This window comes from Oncorhynchus mykiss, chromosome 9, assembly GCF_057628025.1.
Source record: "Oncorhynchus mykiss isolate SJ-2025 chromosome 9, ASM5762802v1, whole genome shotgun sequence".
NCBI lineage: Eukaryota > Metazoa > Chordata > Actinopteri > Salmoniformes > Salmonidae > Oncorhynchus > Oncorhynchus mykiss.
Window position 1 is genome coordinate 16,325,903 of NC_143030.1, and position 24,519 is coordinate 16,350,421.

The following is a 24,519-nucleotide window of genomic DNA, read 5'->3' on the forward strand; positions in this document are numbered from 1 at the left end:
AGTATGCAGGCAACAGTATGCAACTGTATCTATTTCAACAGGTTCTATGGCACAGAGTATTAGTTTCAGGATATTATCAGGGGTGGCAGGTAGCCTAGTGCTTAAAGCATTGGGCCAGTAACTGAAAGGTTGCTGGATCGAATCCCTTAGCTGACAAGGTAAAAATCTGTCATTCTACCCCTGCTGTCATTGTAAATAAGAATTTGTTCTTAACTGTCTTGCCTACTTAAATAAAGGTAAAAAAAATAATAATTATGAATGTTGATGATTATATGACGCTCTCAATATGTCTCTACAGTACACCTCCATCAACCCAATCTCATAGCTCATCAACCCTCAGAATTCAATGGTGGCCATCTTGTGAATGCTCACACCTTCGGTGTCAGTATTTTTAGGCATGGTCAGGGACCTCTACAAAACTTAATATGGGAATGGAATCCTCCCTCTCTCTGTCACCCATACCTTCTCCCCTCCCTGACACTAGGTATGTCTCTCTCTCTTCTCGCTCCGTAGCCATGGCATCCAACAGGTGGCCCTAAGATAGCCCCTCCCACGTGTCCACCCATTTGCTATTTTCTAAACCCCCCAAACCCCTCGTCAGTAAGACCCCCCCCTTCTACTTTCTCTCCCTACTTTTCAGCGGTCAACTCTCCCTGGGTCTTCAGCCTGCTTCTCTCTCTCTCCAACTCACTCTCGTTATTGGAACCACTCCCCTCCCTCACCCCCCTGGCCAGTAGCGTCTAAGCCCACGCGCCATTTTTTTAAAAGGGGGATTCAACACTCCGACCTGCTCCTCTCTGGCCGGCGTCGAAACGAAGTGGACCTTGTTCCTGGGTGTAGTGTTTTGTGTATTTTAGGAACAACGTAAAACATATATATATATTTTTTTTTACGAAACATTAAACAATTCATCCATTGACGTCCGAGTCGTGGGAGACTTGAGTGTCGGGAACCAACAATAACCTGGAACCATGAAGTGGGGTTGGGTGTTTCTGGGGGCCCTGCTCTCCTTGGGGTCCCTGTCCTGGGGGGAGAAGGGTCTGGAGATCCCTGAGTATGATGGGAAAGACCGCGTCCATGATCTCAACGCTAAGAATTACAAATCTGTGATGAAGAAGTACGATGTGATGGTGATCTACTACCATTCACATGTGGAGAACAACAAAAACGCCCAGAAAGCTTTTGAGATGGAGGAACTCGCCCTGGAGGTAGGTCCTATAAAGGGAATGAATGGAAAGATGGAGGGTGGGTGGATTGAGAGGATGAGTGAGGTAGTGAGGGAACAGTTAAGAGTCTTTGAGATGGAGTTGGCCCTCAAGGTGTGTCCCAAGGAGCATGAACAATCGGAGGGATGAGGGGAATAAGGGTTGTAGAGGCACAGAGTGGATGGAGGGATGTGAGGATGAGTGAGATGGAGGACATGACCCTGTAGGTAGGTGTTGGGACAGCATGACGAAGTGGAGGGATGAGGGGAAAAGGGTATGGAGGGATGAAGGGTTGAGGGTGGAGGAATGAGGGAGATGCAGGAGGTCGGTCCTAGAGAGGTACAGACAAGAAGTTGAAGGGTGGGAGAGTGGATGTAAGGAAGCCGAGGAATGAGAGAATTGAAGGAGGGGCAACAATGAGGGAGAGACACACGGCATCAGTGGAGCTGTAGGTACATCCCAGGAAGTCAGCATCATCAAGCCAGAAGATATTGAGGGAAGAGAGGAGGAGAGAGAGGGGAGACAAGATGGCAGGGGAGAAGACTAAATGCTGAGAGATGCTGAAAATAGCTGCGTCGATCAGTCTTTACCAAGTCTATTGTCTATCCCAAGTCATTCTAACCTGGTTAGAATGTGCACAGCAGACCAGGCTAAACCTGGGGCTGTATGCATCAGTCGTCTCAGAGTTGGATCTAGGGTCAGTTTTTTAGATCCTAATCAATTACATGGACATGAGGGACCTGGGGCTGTATGTATCAATCGTCAGAGTAGGATTGCTAATCTAGGATCAGGACCCCCCCCATCCATTTAATCTTATTCGTTGTAATTAAAAAGGAAACACTGATCCTAGATTTGCACTCATACTCAGAGACTGACAGTGTCTTCTTCCAGGTCTAGAGTAGGGCTATCTGTAAACCACGACTCTAAATTGCTCTGGAAAGGGGTGACGTGGTTAGGAAGAAGGCCTCTGGGGAGAGAGAGAGCATATCTCATAGCTCTAACTGCAAGGTGGCAGGTAGCCTAGTGGTTAGAGTGTTGGGCCAGTAACTGAAAGGTTGGTGGCTCAAATCCCCAAGCTGTTAAGGTAAAAATAGCTTGTTCTGCCCATGAACAAGGCAGTTAACCTACTGTTCCTAGGCTGTCATTGTAAACAAGAATTTGTTCTTAACTGACTTGCCTGGTTTTAAAAATTATCTGCTCTTTATGTGCCATAACACACAATGCTTGCTCTCAGGTTAGTGTCTTAAATCATTGTTTTTGTACCTATCACGCTTTGGATATGATCGGTGGACTGGGTGAATGTGCCTGAGTTGAGCATGTTTGCGAGTGTGAGGAGTTGTTGAGTAGCTAGACCCCTATTTTCATACTGCGGACTCCTAGCCAATCGGTAACTAGCTCTCAGGGGTCTAAAATAAATACTGAAAATAGCAGGTCATTACTACCAAATGGGATTCATTCATTATTAATTGATGATGAACCCAATAGAACCCAATTGATGGACCCAATAGAAAAATATGTTATTGGTTTTATTGCAGTGAAGACCCTACAATCTCAAGATATTGATCAGAGGAATGGTTTTTCATGGTGGTTTAGGTTGTGTGACATGCTCTGACACATTTCATAGCTGGGAACATTTCATATGTTTTCTCTTCGTCTGTGTGATGTCTTGTAATGCTATTGGACAGATGAGTAGCATAAGATGTGTAATTTAATGTTCTCTATCTAGCTCTAACTGTGTTGATCAGACTTCTGAAACTGCTGTCTCCTCATGGATATCCCAAAACCATAAAGAGGCTCAGCGTGGATACGATTGATTTAACCGTTAGATACAAATTACAGCAGTCTAGCCACATTACATCATTTTTGTTGAGGCTTGTTTCTTTCTTTAGATTTAGCGTTGTTGTTGAGGTTGTGACAGTGTCTGGATTCAAAAGCAGTGTTTATGTGAAAAGCTTATTGAATTGGTAGTCTAGAGGTTAACTGTTAAGACTGCTAAGTGAGAGATAAAGAGAGAGAGAACGAGAGACACACCAGAAACACTGACAGTTAAGACAGGTAGTGTGACTCTCCATGTGTACGAGATCGCAAATATGTCCTCTTGTGTCCATAGCAAATAGGACCCCTGGTTTTACTGCCGCCCGAGACTGAACCATCCTCGTCTAAGTGTGGCTGTCGCGAACGACACCTTCAGCATCTTCTTCTCAGAGAGATCAAAGGTCAAAATGCTAGCGAGAGTCATCCTGGTCTGTCACCCCTCTAACCCTGCTGGAGTCAGGTTATAGTGTATCTCTCTGGGTTGAAAAACAAGACCACTGAGAGGAAGATGCTATTTCTATATGTGTTTGGGCGTATCGGTTTTGGGGTTGATATGATGTTGAGGAGTATATGATGTTGCTTGAGGATGATTTGGGTGTGGGAGAGTATCAGTGTTCATACAGTGCCTTGCGAAAGTTTTCGGCCCCCTTGAACTTTGCGACCTTTTGCCACATTTCAGGCTTCAAACATAAAGATATAAAACTGTATTTTTTTGTGAAGAATCAACAACAAGTGGGACACAATCATGAAGTTGAACGACATTTATTGGATATTTCAAACTTTTTTAACAAATCAAAAACTGAAAAATTGGGCGAGCAAAATTATTCAGCCCCCTTAAGTTAATACTTTGTAGCGTCACCTTTTGCTGCGATTACAGCTGTAAGTCGCTTGGGGTATGTCTCTATCAGTTTTGCACATCGAGAGACTGAAATTTTTTCCCATTCCTCCTTGCAAAACAGCTCGAGCTCAGTGAGGTTGGATGGAGAGCATTTGTGAACAGCAGTTTTCAGTTCTTTCCACAGATTCTCGATTGGATTCAGGTCTGGACTTTGACTTGGCCATTCTAACACCTGGATATGTTTATTTTTGAACCATTCCATTGTAGATTTTGCTTTATGTTTTGGATCATTGTCTTGTTGGAAGACAAATCTCCGTCCCAGTCTCAGGTCTTTTGCAGACTCCATCAGGTTAACTTCCAGAATGGTCCTGTATTTGGCTACATCCATCTTCCCATCAATTTTAACCATCTTCTCTGTCCCTGCTGAAGAAAAGCAGGCCCAAACCATGATGCTGCCACCACCATGTTTGACAGTGGGGATGGTGTGTTCAGCTGTGTTGCTTTCACACCAAACATAACATCTTGCATTGTTGCCAAAAAGTTCAATTTTGGTTTTATCTGACCAGAGCACCTTCTTCCACATGTTTGGTGTGTCTCCCAGGTGGCTTGTGGCAAACTTTAAACAACACTTTTTATGGATATCTTTAAGAAATGTCTTTCTTCTTGCCACTCTTCCATAAAGGCCAGATTTGTGCAATATACGACTGATTGTTGTCCTATGGACAGAGTCTCCCACCTCAGCTGTAGATCTCTGCAGTTCATCCAGCGTGATCATGGGCCTCTTGGCTGCATCTCTGATCAGTCTTCTCCTTGTATGAGCTGAAAGTTTAGAGGGACGGCCAGGTCTTGGTAGATGTGCGTGGTCTGATACTCCTTCCATTTCAATATTATCGCTTGCACAGTGCTCCTTGGGATGTTTAAAGCTTGGGAAATCTTTTTGTATCCAAATCCGGCTTTAAACTTCTTCACAACAGTATCTCGGACCTGCCTGGTGTGTTCCTTGTTCTTCATGATGCTCTCTGCGCTTTTAACGGACCTCTGAGACTATCACAGTGCAGGTGCATTTATACGGAGACTTGATTACACACAGGTGGATTGTATTTATCATCATTAGTCATTTAGGTCAACATTGGATCATTCAGAGATCCTCACTGAACTTCTGGAGAGAGTTTGCTGCACTGAAAGTAAGGGGACTGAATAATTTTGCACGCCCAATTTTTCAGTTTTTGATTTGTTCAAAAAGTTTGAAATATCCAATAAATGTCGTTCCACTTCATGATTGTGTCCCACTTGTTGTTGATTCTTCACAAAAAAATACAGTTTTATATCTTTATGTTTGAAGCCTGAGATGTGGCAAAAGGTCGCAAAGTTCAAGGGGACCGAATACTTTCGCAAGGCACTGTATGTGTGCAGTTTGTGTTCATGAGGTGTGATTATAACAATCCTGAATGAGAAATGCTGATAGTGAGAGGGAGCGAGAGAGAAGAATAGAGAGAGTTCTTTGTTCTCAATGAAAGTACCGAGCCTACTATAAATGGTTCCAGATCGCAGCTGTTTGTTCACTATGGAGATGTGTCTTAACTTGAGTCAGTCAGTGACTGCTGCAGTAGGCCTAACAACATTGACTCATGCTAGCTATAATTGCTGTACTGTAATAGGCTCAAACGCCAATGACTCATGCTAACAAAAGCTAGCATTTCTGCTCGAGGCATAACGACAGTGACTCATGCTAGCTAACATCGCTGCACCAGGCCTAACAACATCGACTCATGCTAGCTAACAATCACTCATGCTTGGAAAAGCTAGCATTGCTGCACTAGGCCTAACAACAGTGACTCATGCTAGCTAGCATTGCTGTACTTTAATAGGCTCGAACAACAATGACTAATGTAAGCTAAGCTAGCATTACTACCTTAAGTCATAGGGAACTGGTTGGCTCCATGGTGGATTCTATTGAGAATGTGTAGCATTGCTGCACTATGTGTAGTACTGGTGAGCTAGCATTTCTACACTACATTATGCCTAGGGAAGTGGTAGCTATGTGGTATTCTATAGAGAATATATTTGTCAGTGACTCATGACAGTTTAGCACACTACACTATGGTGGATTCTGTGTAGTTGGGTAAAGATAAGACAAAATGCCACATTGAGGCAACGTCGTCACATTGATTGATTTGGTTGAAATGACGTGGGAAACAACATTGATTCAACCAGTTTTTACCCAGTGGTTAGGTTAGGGGTAGCTGTACTTGAATTTGTAACATTCTACCCTGAAAGTATCTATGTCTGCCTGTCAGGGTATTTTAACGGTGCAATATGTCTGCTGGGTATACACATCCAAATCTCACAGGATTGCATCCAAAGTTAAAGACTTAATATGCTGAGTCCTCGCTAAGGCACCTAAGCATAGTAAAGTACCTAAGTAGCCTACAACATGGTTTTTCAGTGTACTTTCAGTTTCACTATGGGACTCTAAAGCTGTTATGTTGACCAGACCTCAGGGTTATACCCAAGAAGAAGAACATGAAGAATGTTGGTATACCAGACATCAGATAACTCTGCAACAAACTTTACAGTGACTTTTCAGTCGTTGTCTGACTAACGCTCCTTGGACCTACATAGCCAATATTGGGCACCATTGCTCTACCACTGTTTGCAGGGTAGGGACTGCGAGCTAGGTCTATACCATGTATCTAAGGTGGGGAGACAGAGAGTGGTCGAGGTCTGGTCAGTAAAGGAATACTGTAACCCAAAGCCTGAGGAGTGCCTTGATTTATGCATCTAGGAATGTACTCGAAGCAGAAAGGTCAAGGGTCAACCTCATAGGCTGAATGGGATACTGGCTAAAGGGGGCAGCAGGACATCTGGTTCTTCATGTCATAGAAGGGGGACAGTGGGCAGTTAGGCTTTTATGGCTCAATGGCTTTGAAAAGAGGGGAATAGAGTGAAGAAGAGATGCATCCACTGTAGTAAGGTCCACATGATACTGAAGTTTCCTTGGGTTAAGTTAGGGTGTAGTTTTATCTCTTCTATGGAACAGGACTGACCTGGCCTAACATGAAGTGGGACACTAAGGGACAGCGGGCAGCTATAGGTTTTATGGGTCTATGTCTTTGAAAAGATAAATGTACTTTATAGTTTGTATGAAAAATAAATGGTACATGAGTTCACACGTGATACTGTATTTAACTTTGTCTCTGGTTTCAAACTGCAGTGTAGTTTTAACCCTCCTTTGGGACATGGATTGAGATATGGACTGAGATAGCCTGCAAACAGTGGGCTTACTGTCCCTACCCTATAAACAGTGAGCTCACAGTCCCTAACCTGTAAACAGTGAACATACAGCGCCTACCCTATAAGCAGTGAACTCACAGCGCCTACCCTATAAACAGTGAACTCGCAGCACCTACCCAGCAAACAGTGAGCTCACAGTCCCTACTCTGCAAACATTAGTAGAGTATTGCGGCATCAACAGGCTGCAGTGAGTGCAGGCTTTTGCTCCAGCACAGCGCAAACATATTTAGTTCAACTAATTATTGTCCAGATCAGTTGCACTAGTTGAACACACAGTGGACATCCACAGCCACTATCGGCCACCCATGGACAATACCACATTACCTTGTTCGTCTACACATCTTCCTTGCATGACTAGCCACATCTTCTACAGTACCTTGTGGAGTAGACGATCTCTGTAGTATGGAGTTGAAAGGTCAGACTGTCATCATGGCAACCGTGTCACTCTTCATGGGGGGCCATGCCGTTTATGCAAAATAACATAATCACTGCTTGTTCATTAGGCAGCAGCGGGAACAACAAGAAGCTTCAGACTTTGATTACTGCAAGTTCTCACGAGAGTAACGATGTTATGCAAGCCTTACTGCTACTAACTAAGAAATGTAAAAACGTTTTAGAGCTGAGTAGAACATTTGGGGACAATTAAAATGCTACAAAGGATGAAGCAGCCTATGGTTAAGTTGTGCAGTGTTCTTGTGTGTCATAGTTTGCATTTCCTATACTCTGTTCCTTGTTCTGAAAAGTGATAATCAAACTTTTCTTTCAGTCCTGCTCTCTATTTCCTGACTGTTACAGTCCATACATACCTTTCCTCTGATGACACTTTGGAATTAACAGATCAACAGCACAACGTGGACCAGGTCCAGATCATAAGCTTAGTTAATGAGTGAATGAATTAGGAGCTCGTTGAAAGGATTTTCCAAAGCCTGGCGACTCTGTGCCAATCAGCCAGACTGGAGACCACAGCCAGCCAGCCGGCTAGAAGACCATAGCCTCTTTAACTCTGACCCTGACTGCAACAGACCCACTGGGCAAAAATTGGCAGAATCAATGTTGTTTCCATGTAATTTCAACAACAAAAAATCTATTTGATGACATTGAATCATCATGGAAAACTGATTGGATTTGCAAAATGTCATCAAAATAAGGGAATTTCATTTTTTTTTACCCAACAAAAAAAAGACAAATTGTTGTTGATTTCACTTTGAATTCACATTAGTTGACAACTCATCCAAATGTAAATCAAAACTAGACGTTGAAATGACGTCTGTGCCCAGTGGGCAGTGTCATCAGGCATGAACTGAGAGGGAAACGCTAGGCTATATCCTGTAGAGTTTATTCTGGTCATGACAAACTCCTGGTTCTAAAGATGGCCCTAGTCTTCGAGGAAAGGGCGCGAGGAGAGGAAGCTATTTAAGTTATTGAGACACATCCAAGTTAGGAGGACACATTCCGTCATCATCTCACAGCTCCAATGGTTGGGGTATGATGTCACGGGGATTGAAGAATACATTCACACAGAGATTTCTTTCTTTTTCTCAGTGTGTGTGTGTGTGTGTGAGAGTGTGTTTGATTCACCCCCACGTGACAACATGTGACAGGAGGGAAACAACTTTATGCACATCCTGTTATTTAGAATAAGCACAATCTAGAACTTCAACAACTACAGTTTCTCCTTGTGTGTGTGTTTGTGTGTTTGTGTGTATGTGTGTGTGTGTGTGTGTGTGTGAGACATCTCTTACCCAATGTTGATTCTACTGCGTTTCCACACCTTTCTAGGATATTAATAATTTCCAGACCTGAGTTCAAATACTATTCAAAATCAAAAACATTGAGTGTTTGCGGGACTATTCTATTGTTTCCTCTGCGACAGGCAAGCTCAATCATGTGCAGCTAAAGTAGTTGAAAATAGTATTTGAACCCAGGTCTAGAAATGTGTAATATACAGGAGAGGTATGGGAAAACATGTGGACAAATATCCTACCTTTGATGCTGTTACTGTACACCTTTCTGAGCAAGACGGACTCTGCACTAGAGAGATTTATTGCACATCAATCATTCGGATGACTATGCATTTGCGTGGGTATATGTAATGTATACAGCATATGATGTCAGAGACATTTAATGTGACATGAATATACTTTTGCATGAGAGTCAGGCTGTGTCCAAAATATCTAGGATTAAGTAGGTACTGTACATGGCATAGGTTACTATGCCTGCGTTAACACAGGCAGCCCAGTTCTGATATTATTTCTACCAATTGGTCTTTTGACCAATCACATCAGATCGTTTTACATCAGATCTTTTTTCAGAGCTGATCTGATTGGTCAAAAGACCAATTGATGAAAAATTAACATCATAATTGGGCGTCCTGTGTAAACGCAGCCTATGAGTCATAAAAAGATATGTGTGTATACTCTAACTCTGAACACGACTCTAACAGTAGATATGCAGTTTGTCAGTTTGTTGATGGTATGAACGTCTGTAGATCATCTATGGGGGACTATCTAAATAAGTGTGACCTAAATAGGTTGCATGGTATAGAAGGTTACTGTCAGTCATAGAACGATGTGTTTACTGTGCATTCCGTAAAGTATTCAGACCCCTTCACTTTTTCCAAATTTTGTTACGTTACAGACTTATTCTAAAATGTATTAAATCATATTTTTTTTCAATCTACACATACTACCCCATAGTGACAAAGTGAAAACATGTTTCTAGAAATGTATTTTAAAAAAACAACTGAAATATCACATTTTATCACACAATATCACACTTTACTCAGTACTTTATTGAATGACCTTTGGCAGCGATTACAACCTCTAGTCTTCTTGGTTATGACGCTACAAGCCTGGCACACCTGTATTTGGGGAGTTTCTTCCATTCTTCTCTACAGATCCTCTTAGACAAAAAGGCTCCAAAAGGGTTATTCGGCTGTCCCAACAGGATAACCCTTTTTGGTTCTAGGTAGAACCCTTTTTGGTTCCAGATAGAACCCTCTAGGCTACACCCCAGTCCTAGCGATTTATTTGGTCATTGCTACAAAAAACAACAGGATATTGGTGTCAGGCCCTTACGCAGTCTCCATCTTCTTCCATCCCAGCAACAGTCTGTTTTCCCCCTACACTACAGCACACAGCAGTTTTCTAACCTATCAGATAATCAGACTCCTATCCCCAGATTCTGGCAAAACACACACACACACACACACACACACACACACACACACACACACACACACACACACACACACACACACACACACACACACACACACACACACACACACACACACACACACACACACACACACTCACTGATTCTGCAGCGTTGGCTAGCTGCAGCCTGTAGCAGACAGCTATGCGGGTTTGATACTGTACTTGTCAGCAAGTCCCCAAAGCCTTGCCAAAATAGTCCCTGTTGAAGCGGCCGGCCGGCTGCTTTCTCTCTGTCTATGTCGGGCTAAATTTACCCAATGACACTGACATTTCACCCTTTAACACTTCCCCCAGTCTAGCCTATCTAGTCTGTTTAGGCCCACGTATTTAAGCTAGGAAGTTCTTCTGAGTGGTCTTGTATCAGAGATGATTTGGGTGCTATCACTGTCTTTTAGTTTTATTACATCCCCTTCTTGTTTCTCACTATTTCCTGTGTGGGTTTGCACTGAATCTGCCCCCTTCTGGAGATTACAGTATGGTACAGTTGATAGTTGTGACTACTAGGTTGCTGAGCTCTATAATTAACTTATGCTGTGTGCACTGGAATAGAGTTTCATTCTAGAATCATTCAGGAAATTTTTGGGCCTCATCATTGCTGTCTGAACATCATATGTAGAATCGGAGGTGGAATTCAGAAGAATGTGGGACATCAAAGCCTTGGAATCTCTTTAATGTCTCAAAGAGAATACATTCCTGTTATTGTGCTTCTATGCGGGTCTGTTTATTGTGCTTCTATGAGGTGGATGATCACTGTTGTGTTCCTTTGAGGTGGATTTGACCTCGTTGAGGTTGTCGTTCCCAGATTTAGTCACAAGCGACAGGCAACGTGACACACTGTTGTTCCATTGTGTTTCTACTGGGAGGCTTAGAGAAGAGGCATACACACGTTGCTGTTGTGTTATAATAGTCTGTACTTCGTGTTGTGCCTAATGATTAATGAATGACCCTCCTCCCTCTCTGTAGGCGTACTGAATGTTGGAATGTATTTTTATATCTTATTCATAGGAGAGGTAATGTTAAGGCCGGGAAAGCACACACACACACACACACACACACACACACACACACACACACACACACACACACTGAAAGACAGGGGAGCAAAAAACCTGGTTAAAGTTTAAAGTTATTTTATTTCTTGCTTTATAGATCGGAACTAGAGGGAGAGGCAAAAGTGGGGAAGTGTACGTTGTCATGGTTTTCACTTGCTGTTGTCATTGTTACTCTGAAGTATTAACATATATAAATACCTGTTTATTGGAGGATCATGTTGTAACATCTTGGGCCTAATATGTACACAGGATTGAGCACATTTTTATAGATATACAGTATACTACTGTACCATGGCTACTAATAGGAGCTGTAGTTATACAGTTAGTAGTATTGTATTGTCGGTTAAGGTCATGTGGTCAGGAAAAAACACCTAGTATTGTAGTATGGTTTACTGTGTGTTATTGTGCATCTTAGGCCTGTGTTCTGCCTCTTAAATACAGGCAGAATAGCCAGAATGAGGTACTCCAGGAGAATAGACCGTGTTTGATAAAGCTGTGCCACAAGTTCTCTCTTTGATAGATCTATCCTGCTTGGCTAACCAACCCCTGACGACTGCAGGGTGATGTGTGATGCGAGGAGGGTATTGGCTGGTTGGCTGGTTTGGTGTGTGACAAAGCTGCGATGGAGTTCATGTAGTGAGCATGAGTCACTCAACAATGGTGACAAACAGAGCTCCTTAACACTCCTCCAGACGCTGATCTTGGGTCAGTTTTGTATTTTCCCCTCTAATGGTTCATCGTAAGATTGAGGGAGGGGAAGCTGACCTTAGATCTGTACCTAGAGGAACCTTAACCCCGGAGCCCTCCAGCAGATACTGTAGTTGTGTTGGTGTTAAGTCTGATATGATTTAGAATTGATATTCAATGGCATGCAAAGCTAGGCTATTAAATGTGCATTCTGTAACTTTCAATTCATTTGATTCCCCCAGTGGAACTTAAACTGTGACTTAAAACTGACTTAAACTCTGGTTCAAACTGTGACTTAAAACTGACTTAAACTCTGATTCAAATTGTGACTTAAAACTGACTTAAACTCTGATTCAAACTGTGACTTAAAACTGACTTAAACTCTGATTCAAACTGTTACTTAAAACGGACTTAAACTTTGATTAAAATTGTGACAAAACTGCCACTCAACTCTGACTTAATAAGTCACACCCACGTGTTGCCTTTAAACAAAGCTCTGCTGGCTCCTTTTGCTCAGCACGTTTAAATCTGTTGTTTGAATCTTTAATGCCCACCCAGTTATGTAACACATCGCTGTAGGCTGTAGGGATGTGTTCAGCATCAAACATACTGTACACACACACACACACACACACACACACATACTCAGACACACACTGGTATTTTACAGCTACATCCATGACTTATTTACACTATAGCTGGGAGTCGATGGGATAGAATTGGAAGGCCTTGTTATTCTGCATCCCTGGGCTCTTAGGGATGTCCTGGTGTGTCCAGCACAGTGTTAATTTTGTCAACAAAAATTGTCACTAAAATATTCGTGAAGCACTATTTTTCAGTGGCGAGACGACAACTGACTAAATAGACCCAGGAAAAACTATAACTAAATATTTTTCATTTCAGTTGACTTAAACGAGACCAGACTAAATTATCTCTGTGACTAAAATTAGACTCCGGCTCCGCCTTCGATTTATACACATCGCCCAGGCGACTTTCTTGTTTCAACTTGGCTAAGCAGTCACCACCAGCCTTCTAGTTAGCTAACTTTTGCCTGGTTAAGAAACATAAGCTGCTTTACAAAATTAAAAGCAATAGCAGCATTAAGTTTAATAGTAAAGCAACAATCTTCTTTACCAATACTTTGTGACACCATCTGGGGATTCTCTCTCTCTCTTTCTCTCTCTCTCTCTCTCTCTCTCTCTCTCTCTCTCTCTGTCTCCTACTCTCTCTCTCTCTCTCTCTCTCTCTCCTACTCTCTCTCTCTCTCTCTCTCTTTCTCTCTCTCTCTCTCTCACTCATTCTCTCTCTCTCTCTGCTTGTGTATGTCTGTTTGTTTTTTATGTAATGTGTAATATCTATTTAGGCTGAATTAGTAATTCACATGGCCAGATAATTCCTATATAATATTATTATTCTTAAATATATGTCTGCTGTTGAGAAGAGTATAGGATGTTATACAGAAAAATATGTTGGTAGGACCAGGCTATGTATGTTTGTTCACGTGGAAGTCAGTGAATATGTTTACTATGGGTTATTGAGGTGAAATGAAAGAGCATTTAGTTGACAAAAAAATGGCCCACTGTTTTCGTAATTTTGACAATAACTAGACTAAATCAGTATTTAATGATATTTTAGTAAAAATGACTAAGACTAGAGACTAAATCTAAAAAAAGAGTGCCACACACACACACACACACACACACACACACACACACACACACACACACACACACACACACACACACACACACACACACACACACACACACACGTGTCATGAGCGATTCACCACATCCCATGCTAGGATCGGTTCCTGTTGTGCTGTGACACGTTCTGTTTTTGCATCACTTGGGGAGAAAATCTCTAATTTAACAAGGCAGTCTTGCTATTGCGTTTCTTTGTGTATTAGCATACGGGGATTGAGTTGTGAACTCCTAACAGTTATTCAGTAGCTATGGGTAGAAATGTGACTCTTCGTTGTCCTGGGGTCTCATACAGACCTCAAATCTCTCTGCATCAAAACTAAGTGGTTTAATCATAACATTGGTGCAAGGAAAAAAATGGCTTTTGACACAAATGAGAAGTCGGTTGTGTTAGTAATTGTATCAGTTTGTCTTCTTCTTTCCTTCGGAACGGAGAGGTAGAAGGGATGGATGTAATAAGCATACACACAGTCATAAACACAGCCTCCTTCCTCGCCCTACCTAATTACACCAGGACAACCACAATATACTGGCGCTGTTAAGACCAAAAAACGATGCTATAATAACATCATGGAGGCCGTCAGACGTCCAATGAGCCTCTCCACTCTGTGAGTGACTCACTCAAATCAGATGTGACGCATACACAGACGTGTTGTGACTCATCAAACAACGAGCAGCGTTCAGTTCCCAGATCAGGTTTTCTTTACATCAAAGGTCAGCCACACAGCAAGGTTGAAGATAAACGATTCAGCTCCCAGATCAGTTTCAGCAAGGTTGAGTTGACCTGCTAGAACTACCGCTTTACTTTAACAATGGAGCTATTTTAATTTATGGACATGACGTTAATGCACGATTTACAGGAAACTAGGGATGTACTACCTCTTTGTTTCCCCTGTTTGCACTTAGACTGTCCTTCATTCACCCATAGAATATGAATGAGGATGCATTAATCTGATCCAAGATCTTAGGAGGAATTGTACCCCATCATTCATCAACATTATCAAATTGAGTGTCTCTACAAATGTATTATTATTATTACTGTTATTATTATTACTGTTATCATGATTCATGTTATTATTATTCATGTTATTATTATTACTGGCATTATTATTACTGGTATTATCATTATTACTTGTATTATTATTACTGTTATCATGATTCATGTTATTATTATTCATGTTATTATTATTACTGGCATTATTATTACTGGTATTATCATTATTACTTGTATTATTATTACTGTTATCATGATTCATGTTATTATTATTCATGTTATTATTATTACTGGCATTATTATTACTGGTATTATCATTATTACTTGTATTATTATTACTGTTATCATGATTCATGTTATTATTATTCATGTTATTATTATTACTGGTATTATTATTACTGGTATTATCATTATTACTTGTATTATTATTACTGTTATCATGATTCATGTTATTATTATTAATGTTATTATTATTACTGGCATTATTATTACTGGTATTATCATTATTACTTGTATTATTATTACTGTTATCATGATTCATGTTATTATTATTCATGTTATTATTATTACTGGCATTATTATTACTGGTATTATCATTATTACTGGTATTATTATTACTGGTATTATCATTATTACTGTTATTATTATTACTGTTATTATTATTAATGCTATTATTATTACTGCTATTATCATTATTACTGTTATTGTTATTACTGTTATTATTATTAATGCTATTATTATTACTGCTATTATAATTATTACTGTTATTTTTATTGATGTAATTATGATTACTATTATCATTATTATTGTTATCATTAACACTTTTATTATTATTACTGTTATTATCATTACTAGTATTATTGTTATTGGTATTATTATTGCTGGTATTATTATTATTACTGTTATTATTATTACTGTTATTATTATTGCTGTTATTATTATTACTGTTATTATTATTGCTGTTATTATTATTTATTATTATTATTGCTGTTATTGTCATTCTTACTGTTATTATTATTAATGTTATTATTATTACTGTTATTATTATTACTGTAGACAGACAGACAGACAGACAGACAGACAGACAGACAGACAGACAGACAGACAGACAGCGAGAGAGAGAGCGAAAGTGATAGTCACAATGAATCAGATAGGAAATGCAAGTCAGAGAGAAACAGAAGTGACAGTGATTTCTCTGTGAGGAGATGATTGATATTCTAACATATCAGAGATATAGGTGGAAATGATCAGATATGGCTAGATAGAAAGTTAGGAGATCAAATGGTCAACCTGTGGGAGGACGACTGGGCTGGCTAGTGGTTTACTATACAGCAGAACTGCATGTCATAATGGATCCTTTGTATGTTGCATAGCAAAATGTTCATTCAAAAAGTGTCTCAGAGTAGGAGTGCTGCTTCTAGATCAGGTCCCTCCTGTCTTATTTATTATTATCTAAAATGCCGTACTGATTCTAAATCAGTACTCCTACTTTAAAACTTATTGATGCACCTATCCCGTTAGCGGGATCATTTTCGTCAACATCCGCTGAATTGCAGAGCGCCAAATTCAAATTAAATTACTAAAAATATTTAATCTTCATGAAATCACAAGTGCTATATAGCAAGACACAGCTTAGCTTGTTGTTAATCCACTTGGGGTGTCAGATTTCTATCCTAATCTGACAATTATATGCATATTCTAGATTCTGGGCCTGAGAAATAGGCAGTTTCATTTGGGTACGTTTTTCATCCAAACATCAAAATACTGCCCCCTACACTCAACAGGTTTTTAAGACACTTTGTGAATCTTTGTGGTTCAAAGAGCATTTGTGCTTATTCTAATGTCTGAACTCCGACCTCCATTGAAGTTAGATTGTTCTGTACTCTGCCTCTTGACCCGTCACCATCTCTGTGTTCTATGGACTGTCCTGTATAGTGGAAGTATTCTACATTCTATTCACTGTCCTGTGATGTCATGACTCTGTCCGTATGTCTTAATATCCATATTCATGATACTAACATAATATGTTTTATGATGACGTAATGAAATCGGCAAGTAATCCCACTGGGCACACACTGGTTGAGTCAACGTTGTTGCCACGTCATTTCCACGAAATCACATTGAACCAACATGGAATAGATGTTTAAGTGAAGTCTGTGCCCAGTGGGATATTAGTGAATAGTATATATTTACTATAAAGTAAAAAGTAATATAGTGACAATGCACTCTACATGAATATGGATATTGGGACACATACACTATGTTATGCTTTGTTCACTGTCCTTGGTCCATTTGTTTACTATCCTTTGTTTACCATCCCTTGTTTACTGTCCCTTGTTTACTCAGTCTTGTAGTGGTTATACAATCAATCAAAGACGCATTGTCAACAACGCACATTTTAAAGGCAATTTCTCCGGTCTTTCGTGGAGATTGCATTCATGGTAACTCTGCGGATGTTGGCTCAAGCATAAATTACCTTAAGAGTCTAGAGCGGTGCTCTTGTCATCAATGCACCTTTGATTGAATCCCGGACTACGCGTCAATGTCCTGTGCTAAAGCATAACTTCTCTCTACAGTTACTCACCAGTCCAGCTGCCCTGACGTTCCAGGTATGTCCAGGCCTTCGAACCAGCCCTCAACAAAGCTGCTGCCCTACAGCAAAACCCTCAGCAGCTTGCTCTATCGCAGCGTCCCAAATGGCACTATATTCCCTATGGGCTCTGTTCAAAAGTAGTGCACTATACAGGGAATAGGGTGCCATTTGGGAAGCAGACTATTACTGCTTCTCTGTACTACAGCAGTGAAAGTAATGTTGCAAATAAAGGTCACCGAAACAACAAAACAAATGGAAACAGTCTACAGTCTAACCCCTTTATCCTTTCATTCATTCATTCATTCATTCATCCTTTCAACAATTTCATGCAAAACATAGATGCTGGCCCAAAGCAATTGCTTGGCACGAGAGCAGGACTTGTCACACTGGCTTTATTGTAAACCGGATTGAGCCACATAACGTTGGCCTTCTTGTTTTGTCGCCCATCTTGGTTTGGTGCTATCCGGGAATGGTCCGTGCTATCTGGGATCCTGGGGACTTCCCAACCCCATTTGAAGTTGACATTTAAAATGGGGTAGGTAAGGGTTGTGGTCAGGGTTTAGGATAAGGCCGTCCCAAGGATACCAGGTAGCACAGTCCAAACCAAAATGGATCTCAGGGCTGTTGTTATGGCTGAGGTGGAGTTGAGGCTGGGACCGAACCGTGACCTGGCTATGGTGGATGTTGCCTAGCTTGACTGTGTGGGCTGGACATATCAATGGATATTCCTTGATGGATAGTGCCTGCTTTTGAATGATACCCATTCTGTAGACATTTGTAATTAAGACATTTGTAATTATTTGATTCTTAGACATCAATTGGAGTACAATGTTTTTTTTACTGATATTTTGTTCCATGTACTGCCATAGACTGCTATAAAATGAGAACAAAGTATGTGTGTTTGTGCATCTGTGTGTGTGGGAGTGTGTGTGTGTTTGTGTGTGTCTTTGCAAGTAGGTGTTAGTGAGCGTGTGTATGTAAGTTTACTCTCACAAAGCGTGAGCCCTTCTCCTTTTCCACCAGTCCACTGCACCTGTCGTGACCACGTCTCTTCCTGATGACACACTAGGAACATGCCCCCCCTTCTCTTCTCTCTCTGACCTCTCATTCGCTGGGCTAACTATCCATCAATAGGTCCAGTTTCACACAGATTTAGAAAGTGCAAGGCAGCGCTCTAAGGCTTTTGCTTTTAAGGCCTTGAAAGAGGGAGGAAATGCTGTGGTTGGGGGTGTGAGTGCTTACAGAGTATGTGGGAAATATATTTTCCATGCAGTCCATTGGAGTGCAATGTGGTCATATGTGTCTAGGACTGGAGTGCTGAGCACCTCATTCCTGAGGTATGGCACATCTATTAACATAGGGGGGGCATACACATATCTTTTCCGTTCTAAGTCAACCCCCTGTCCCTTTAGGCAGTTGTGTAGATCTGAAATGATTGGATAGGTTAATGATTGGATAAGCAATATGTTGAAAATGTCACCTAGCCTATCAGAGGACACAGTTGAGCTATAGCGATATTGCTGATACCTGTCAGATCCATTCAAGGTTGTTCAAATAAGTAAGATCTAGAAATCCAAAAATGGAGCGTAAAACAGACGCTAGGATGCTAGGGTCCATGTGCTCTGATACAGCTCCATCTCCTTCCTTTCTTTCTTTCTTTCTTTCTTTCTTTATTTCTTTCTTTCTTTCTATCTTTCTTTCTCTCTTCTCTCTCTTCTCTGTAGCTTGCAGCCCAGGTTCTTGATGATATCGATGATGAAGACATTGGATTCGGTCTTGTGGATGAGAAGAAGGACCTCTCTGTCGCCAAGAAGCTGGGTAAAAGCTCACTCATCTCTTGACCCCCTTTTCATCATCGATTAAACCTCAGTCTTTCTGTCTGACTTCACATAGAATCCTGATCTCTCCTGCCCTCTTCTGCCCGAGGTGTGGTATCTTTCCTGTTGAAATACATGAGAGCAGTGATATTCAAATCTCTCCTCGGGACCCCCAGACATTTCACAATTTTGTTGTAGCCCTGAACTAACTCAAATGATTCACAGCCAGTGCCTAGTGAAAGTCTAGACACCCCTCGCACACTCTTCACATTTTGCTATCTTAATATTAAATGTAAAAAGGGATTACATTAGATGTTTTTCCTGCTGTTCTAGACAACCTACTCCACATTTTGAAAGTGAAAGAAAAATTATAGAAAATGTTCTTAATTAATCAAATATGAAGATGTTTTGATTGCGTATGTCTTCACACAACAATGTGACACACAACTTGTTGGAAGCACGTTTGGCAGACAATTACAGCTGTGAATCATTTTGAATAAGATTCTACAAACTTTGCACAACTCTTAAAGCAACATGCTCAGACAATTTGGTTGGGAGTCATTGATGGACAGCAATATTCAAAGCTTGTCTCTGAGTTCCTGACTGACTCGACCATTCAGAAACACTCAACACATATTACTCAACACATGAGCTTTGGAATTAACATTAAAATGTTGTGTAATTGTCCCGTTGAAATTAAAAACTCCATCCCAGGGTTAGATTTTAGGGAGGTTTTCCCTCTAACCGTTTACCTGGGGTTTGCTCATTTTTATTTTGATCCTGACAAACTCCCCAGCTCCTGCAAGTGACAAGCATACCCATAATATGATGCTGCCACCATTCAAAATACAGAGGGTTTCACTCTGTGTAGTGTTGTATTGGATTGGACCCAAACCTATTTTCAAGTTTAAACTAAATATAATAGCAGACCTACAGTAGTAGACGTACAGTTGTAGACTTACAGTAGTAGACCTACAGACACATAAAAGCCTCGTTATAAATTGGGTGGTTCGAGCCCTGAATGCTAATTGGCTGACCGCCGTGGTATATCATATCGTATACCACGGGTTTGACAAAACATATATTTGTACTGCTCTAATTACTTTGGTAACAAGTTTATAATAGCAATACGACACCTCGGGTTTGTGATATATGGCCAATATACCATGGCTAAGGACTGTGTCCTGGCACCCCACTTTGCGTTGTGCCTAACAACAGCCCGTGGCAGTCGTATATTGGCCATATATCACACCCCCTCGGGCCTTATTGCTTCAGTATCCCCCTCAGTACATCATTCAGCCACCAGAGAGCTGTAGTGGTCAACAAACATTCCTCACAGAGAGATCTGAGTCTCACTTTCAGTTTCTAAATGACTTGCAGCTCTCTGTATCTTTGTCCTTATAATACCATGTAATATTTTATGCTTATCTCGTACTGTCACTGCCTTGAACAAATACATGTCTAAAGTTCAGTCCCTACACACCTGATTCCACTAATCAAAGGTTTGCCGATGGGCAAAAAAAGATTGAAAAGAAACCATTGCATTTACAGTAGGCAGAACTCTGGACCCAATCTAGTAACTGTGTAAGATATCTTTATAACACAGAACATATTATATGGGAAGGGCAGAGTTTTTCAAACAAGGAATAAAATCTGTCCTAGTTCTGGTTAGGAAAGGTTATTGTCATGTTACATGTTCAGGAAGAAGTCAGGGCTCTACAGCCTAGACACGTAAAAGCTTCACTATCACCCTCAGTAGATCATTCAGCCACCAGAGAGAGCTGTAGTTGTCCAGCAACATTCCTTGCAGAGATCTGAGTTTCACACTCAGTTTCTAACTGAAAAAACATTCCTTTGCAGAGATCTGATTATTTCACACTTTCATTTTCTAACTGACTTGCAGCTCCCTCTGTCTAATACAGACACCCTTATCTTGTACTGTCACTGCCATGGAAGAAAAAAAAGTTATAGGTGGCTCAGTCACCGGTATGCAATTAAACAACTAAAGCATTCTACTTCAGGAGGGAGTAACTCACTTTATGTTCATACTGTGCAGATAAAATAATACATTATTTTACAGGTGAGAAGAATGTCTTGTTACCAATTTACTTGCCCATCCCTTCCCTAGCCCCATCCCTTCTCTAGCCCCCATCCCCTCCCTAGCCCCATCCCATCCCCTCCCTAGCACCATCCCATCCCTTACCTAGCCCCATCCCTTCTCTAGCCCCATCCCTTCCCTAGTCCCATCCCTTACCTAGTCCCATCCCTTCCCTAGCCCCTATCTCCTAGCCCCTAGCCAGAGTCTCTAACATGTCCCCCTAAATCCTCAACCCTAAGTATATTTTCTAACCTGTCCCCTAAACCATAACCCCTAACCAGAGTTCCTAGCATGTCCCCTAAACCCTAGATCCTAAGTAAAGATCTTAATCTGTCCTCTAGACCTTAAGTAGAGTTCCAAACCTGTCCTCTAAACCCTAGTTCCCAGAGTTTCTAACCTGCCCCATCCCTTCCCTAGCCTCTAGCCCCATCCCTTGCCTATTACCTAGCCCCCATCCCTTCCCTAGCCTCTAGCCCCATCCCTTGCCTATTACCTAGCCCCCATCCCTTCCCTAGCCCCATCCCTTCCCTATTCCCATCCCTTACCTATACCTAGCCCCATCCCTTCCATAGTCCCCATCCCTTTTCTAGCCCCAATCCTTTCCCTAGCCCCCATCATTTCCCTAGCCTCATCCCTTCCCTAGCCCCATCCCTTCCCTAGCTCCATCCCTTACCTATACCTAGCACCATCCCTTCCGTAGCCCCCATCCCTTCCTAAGTCCCATCCCTTTCCTAGCCCCATCCCTTACCTATTACCTAGCCCCCATCCCTTCCTAAGTCCCACCCCTCTCCTAGCCCCATCCCTTACCTATTACCTAGCCCCCATCCCTTCCGTAGACCCCATTCCTTCCTAAGCCCCATCCCTTCCCTAGCCCACATCCCTTCCTAGCCCCATCCCTTCCCTAGCCCCATCTCTTACCTAGCCCCATCCTTTCCGTAGCCCCTAGCCCCATCCCATCCCTTCCCTAGCCCCTTCCCTAGCCCCATCCCTTACCTAGCCCCATCCCTTACCTAGCCCCATCCCTTATCTAGCCCCATCCTTTCTCTAGCCCCCATCCCCCCATAGGCCCATCCCTTACCTAGCCCCATCCCTTATTTAGCCCCATCCCTTCTCTAGTCCCCACCTCTATCCTAGCCCCATCCCTTCCCTAGCCCCCATCCCCTTACCTAGCCCCTTCCCTAGCCCCCATCCCCATCCTAGCCCCTTTACATCCCTTCCCTACCCCCATCCCTTCTCTAGCCCCCATCCCCTCCCTAGCCCCATCCCTTCCCTAGTCCCACCCCTACCTAGCCACATCCCTTCCCTAGCCCCATCCCTTCTCTAGCCCCATCCCTTCCCTATCCCCATCCCTTCCCTAGCCCCATCCCTTCTCTAGCCCCATCCCTTCCCTAGTCCCATCCCTTAACTAGCCCCCTCCCTTCCCTAGCCCAAATCCTTTACCTAGCCCCATCCCTTACCTAGCCCCATCCCTTACCTGTCCCCTTCCCTATAGTCCCTAGCCCCATCCTTTCCGTAGTCCCCATTCCTTCCTAAGCCCCTTCCCTAGCCCGCATCCCTCCCTAGCCCCATCCCTTCCCCATCCCCTTCCCTAGCCCCTAGCCCCATCTCCTACCTAGCCCCATCCCTTCCCTAGCACCTTCCCTATCCCCTAGCCCCATCCCTACCTAGACCCATCCCTTCTCTAGCCCCATCCTTTCTCTAGCCCCCATCCCCTCCCTAGCCCCATCCCTTCATTAGCCCCTTCCCTAGCCCATAGCCCCATCTCGTATCTAGCCCCATCCCTTATCTAGCCCCATCCCTTCTCTAGTCGCCACCTCTTCCCTAGCCCCATCCCTTCCCTAGCCCCATCCCTTCCCTAGCCCCTAGCCCCCATCCCCTCCCTAGCCCCATCCCATCCCTTCCCTAGTCCCATCCCTTCTCTAGCCCCCATCCCCATCCTAGCCCCATTCCATCCCTTACCTAGCCCCATCCTTTCCCTAGCCCTCTCCCTTACCTAGCCCCATCCTTTCCCTATCCCCATCCCTTCCCTGGCCCCATCCCTTCTCTAGCCCCATCCCTTCCTTAGTCCCATCCCTTACCTAGCCCCATCCCTTCTCTAGCCCCATCCCTTCCTTAGTCCTATCCCTTCATAGCCCCCTCCCTTCCCTAGCCCTATCCTTTCCCTAGCCCCATCCCTTACCTAGCCCCACCCCTTACATAGCCCCCTCCCTTACAAAAACCCATCCCCTCCCTAGCCCCTCCCTTCCCTAGCCCCATGCCTTACCTAGCCCCATCCCTCCCTAGCCCCATCCCTTCCCCATCCCCTTCCCTAGCCCCTAGCCCCATCTCCTACCTAGCCCCATCCCTTCCCTAGCCCCTTCCCTGTCCCCTAGCCCCATCCCTACCTAGACCCATCCCTTCTCTAGCCCCATCCTTTCTCTAGCCCCCATCCCCTCCCTAGCCCCATCCCTTCATTAGCCCCTTCCCTAGCCCATAGCCCCATCTCTTATCTAGCCCCATCCCTTATCTAGCCCCATCCCTTCTCTAGTCTCTTCCCTAGCCCCATCCCTTCCCTAGCCCCATCCCTTCCCTAGCCCCTCCCTAGCCCCTAGCCCCCATCCCCTCCCTAGCCCCATCCCATCCCTTCCCTAGTCCCATCCCTTCTCTAGCCCCCATCCCCATCCTAGCCCCATTCCATCCCTTACCTAGCCCCATCCTTTCCCTAGCCCTCTCCCTTTCCTAGCCCCATCCTTTCCCTATCCCCATCCCTTACCTAGCCCCATCCCTTCTCTAGCCCCATCCCTTCCTTAGTCCCATCCCTTACCTAGCCCCATCCCTTACCTAGCCCCATCCCTTCTCTAGCCCCATCCCTTCCTTAGTCCCATCCCTTCATAGCCCCCTCCCTTCCCTAGCCCTATCCTACCCTAGCCCCATCCCTTACCTAGCCCCATCCCTTACATAGCCCCTCCCTTCCCTAGCCCCATGCCTTACCTAGCCCCATCCCTTCCCTAGCCCTCTCCCTTCCCTAGCCCCCAACCTTCCCTAGCCCTATCCCTCTCCTAGCCCCCTCCCTTACCTAGCCCCATCCCTTCCCTAGTCCCCTCCCTTACCTAGCCCCATCCCTTCCCTAGTCCCCTCCCTTACCTAGCCCCATCCCTTCCCTAGCCCCCTCCCTTCCCTAGCCCCCTCCCTAGCCCCTAAACAGCATCTCTAACCTGTCCAAATC

General features: G+C 43.1%; 1 protein-coding gene across 2 annotated transcripts in view; it reads left to right on the forward strand.

Moving 5' to 3' along the window:
* Nucleotides 1–794: 794 nt before the first annotated feature.
* The window catches only part of LOC110531519 (calsequestrin-1), a 33,391-nt gene continuing 9,666 nt past the window's right edge, over nucleotides 795–24,519 (forward strand). Inside the window, exons 1-3 of one of the 2 annotated variants that reach the window (XM_036989198.2) lie at nucleotides 795–1,208; nucleotides 17,383–17,415; nucleotides 19,124–19,217. In XM_036989198.2, coding sequence (XP_036845093.2) covers nucleotides 972–1,208; nucleotides 17,383–17,415; nucleotides 19,124–19,217 — 364 coding nt within the window. In that variant the 5' untranslated portion in view covers nucleotides 795–971. The remainder of the gene's footprint in view (nucleotides 1,209–17,382; nucleotides 17,416–19,123; nucleotides 19,218–24,519) is intronic. The other variant, XM_036989199.2, reaches the window with a different exon arrangement.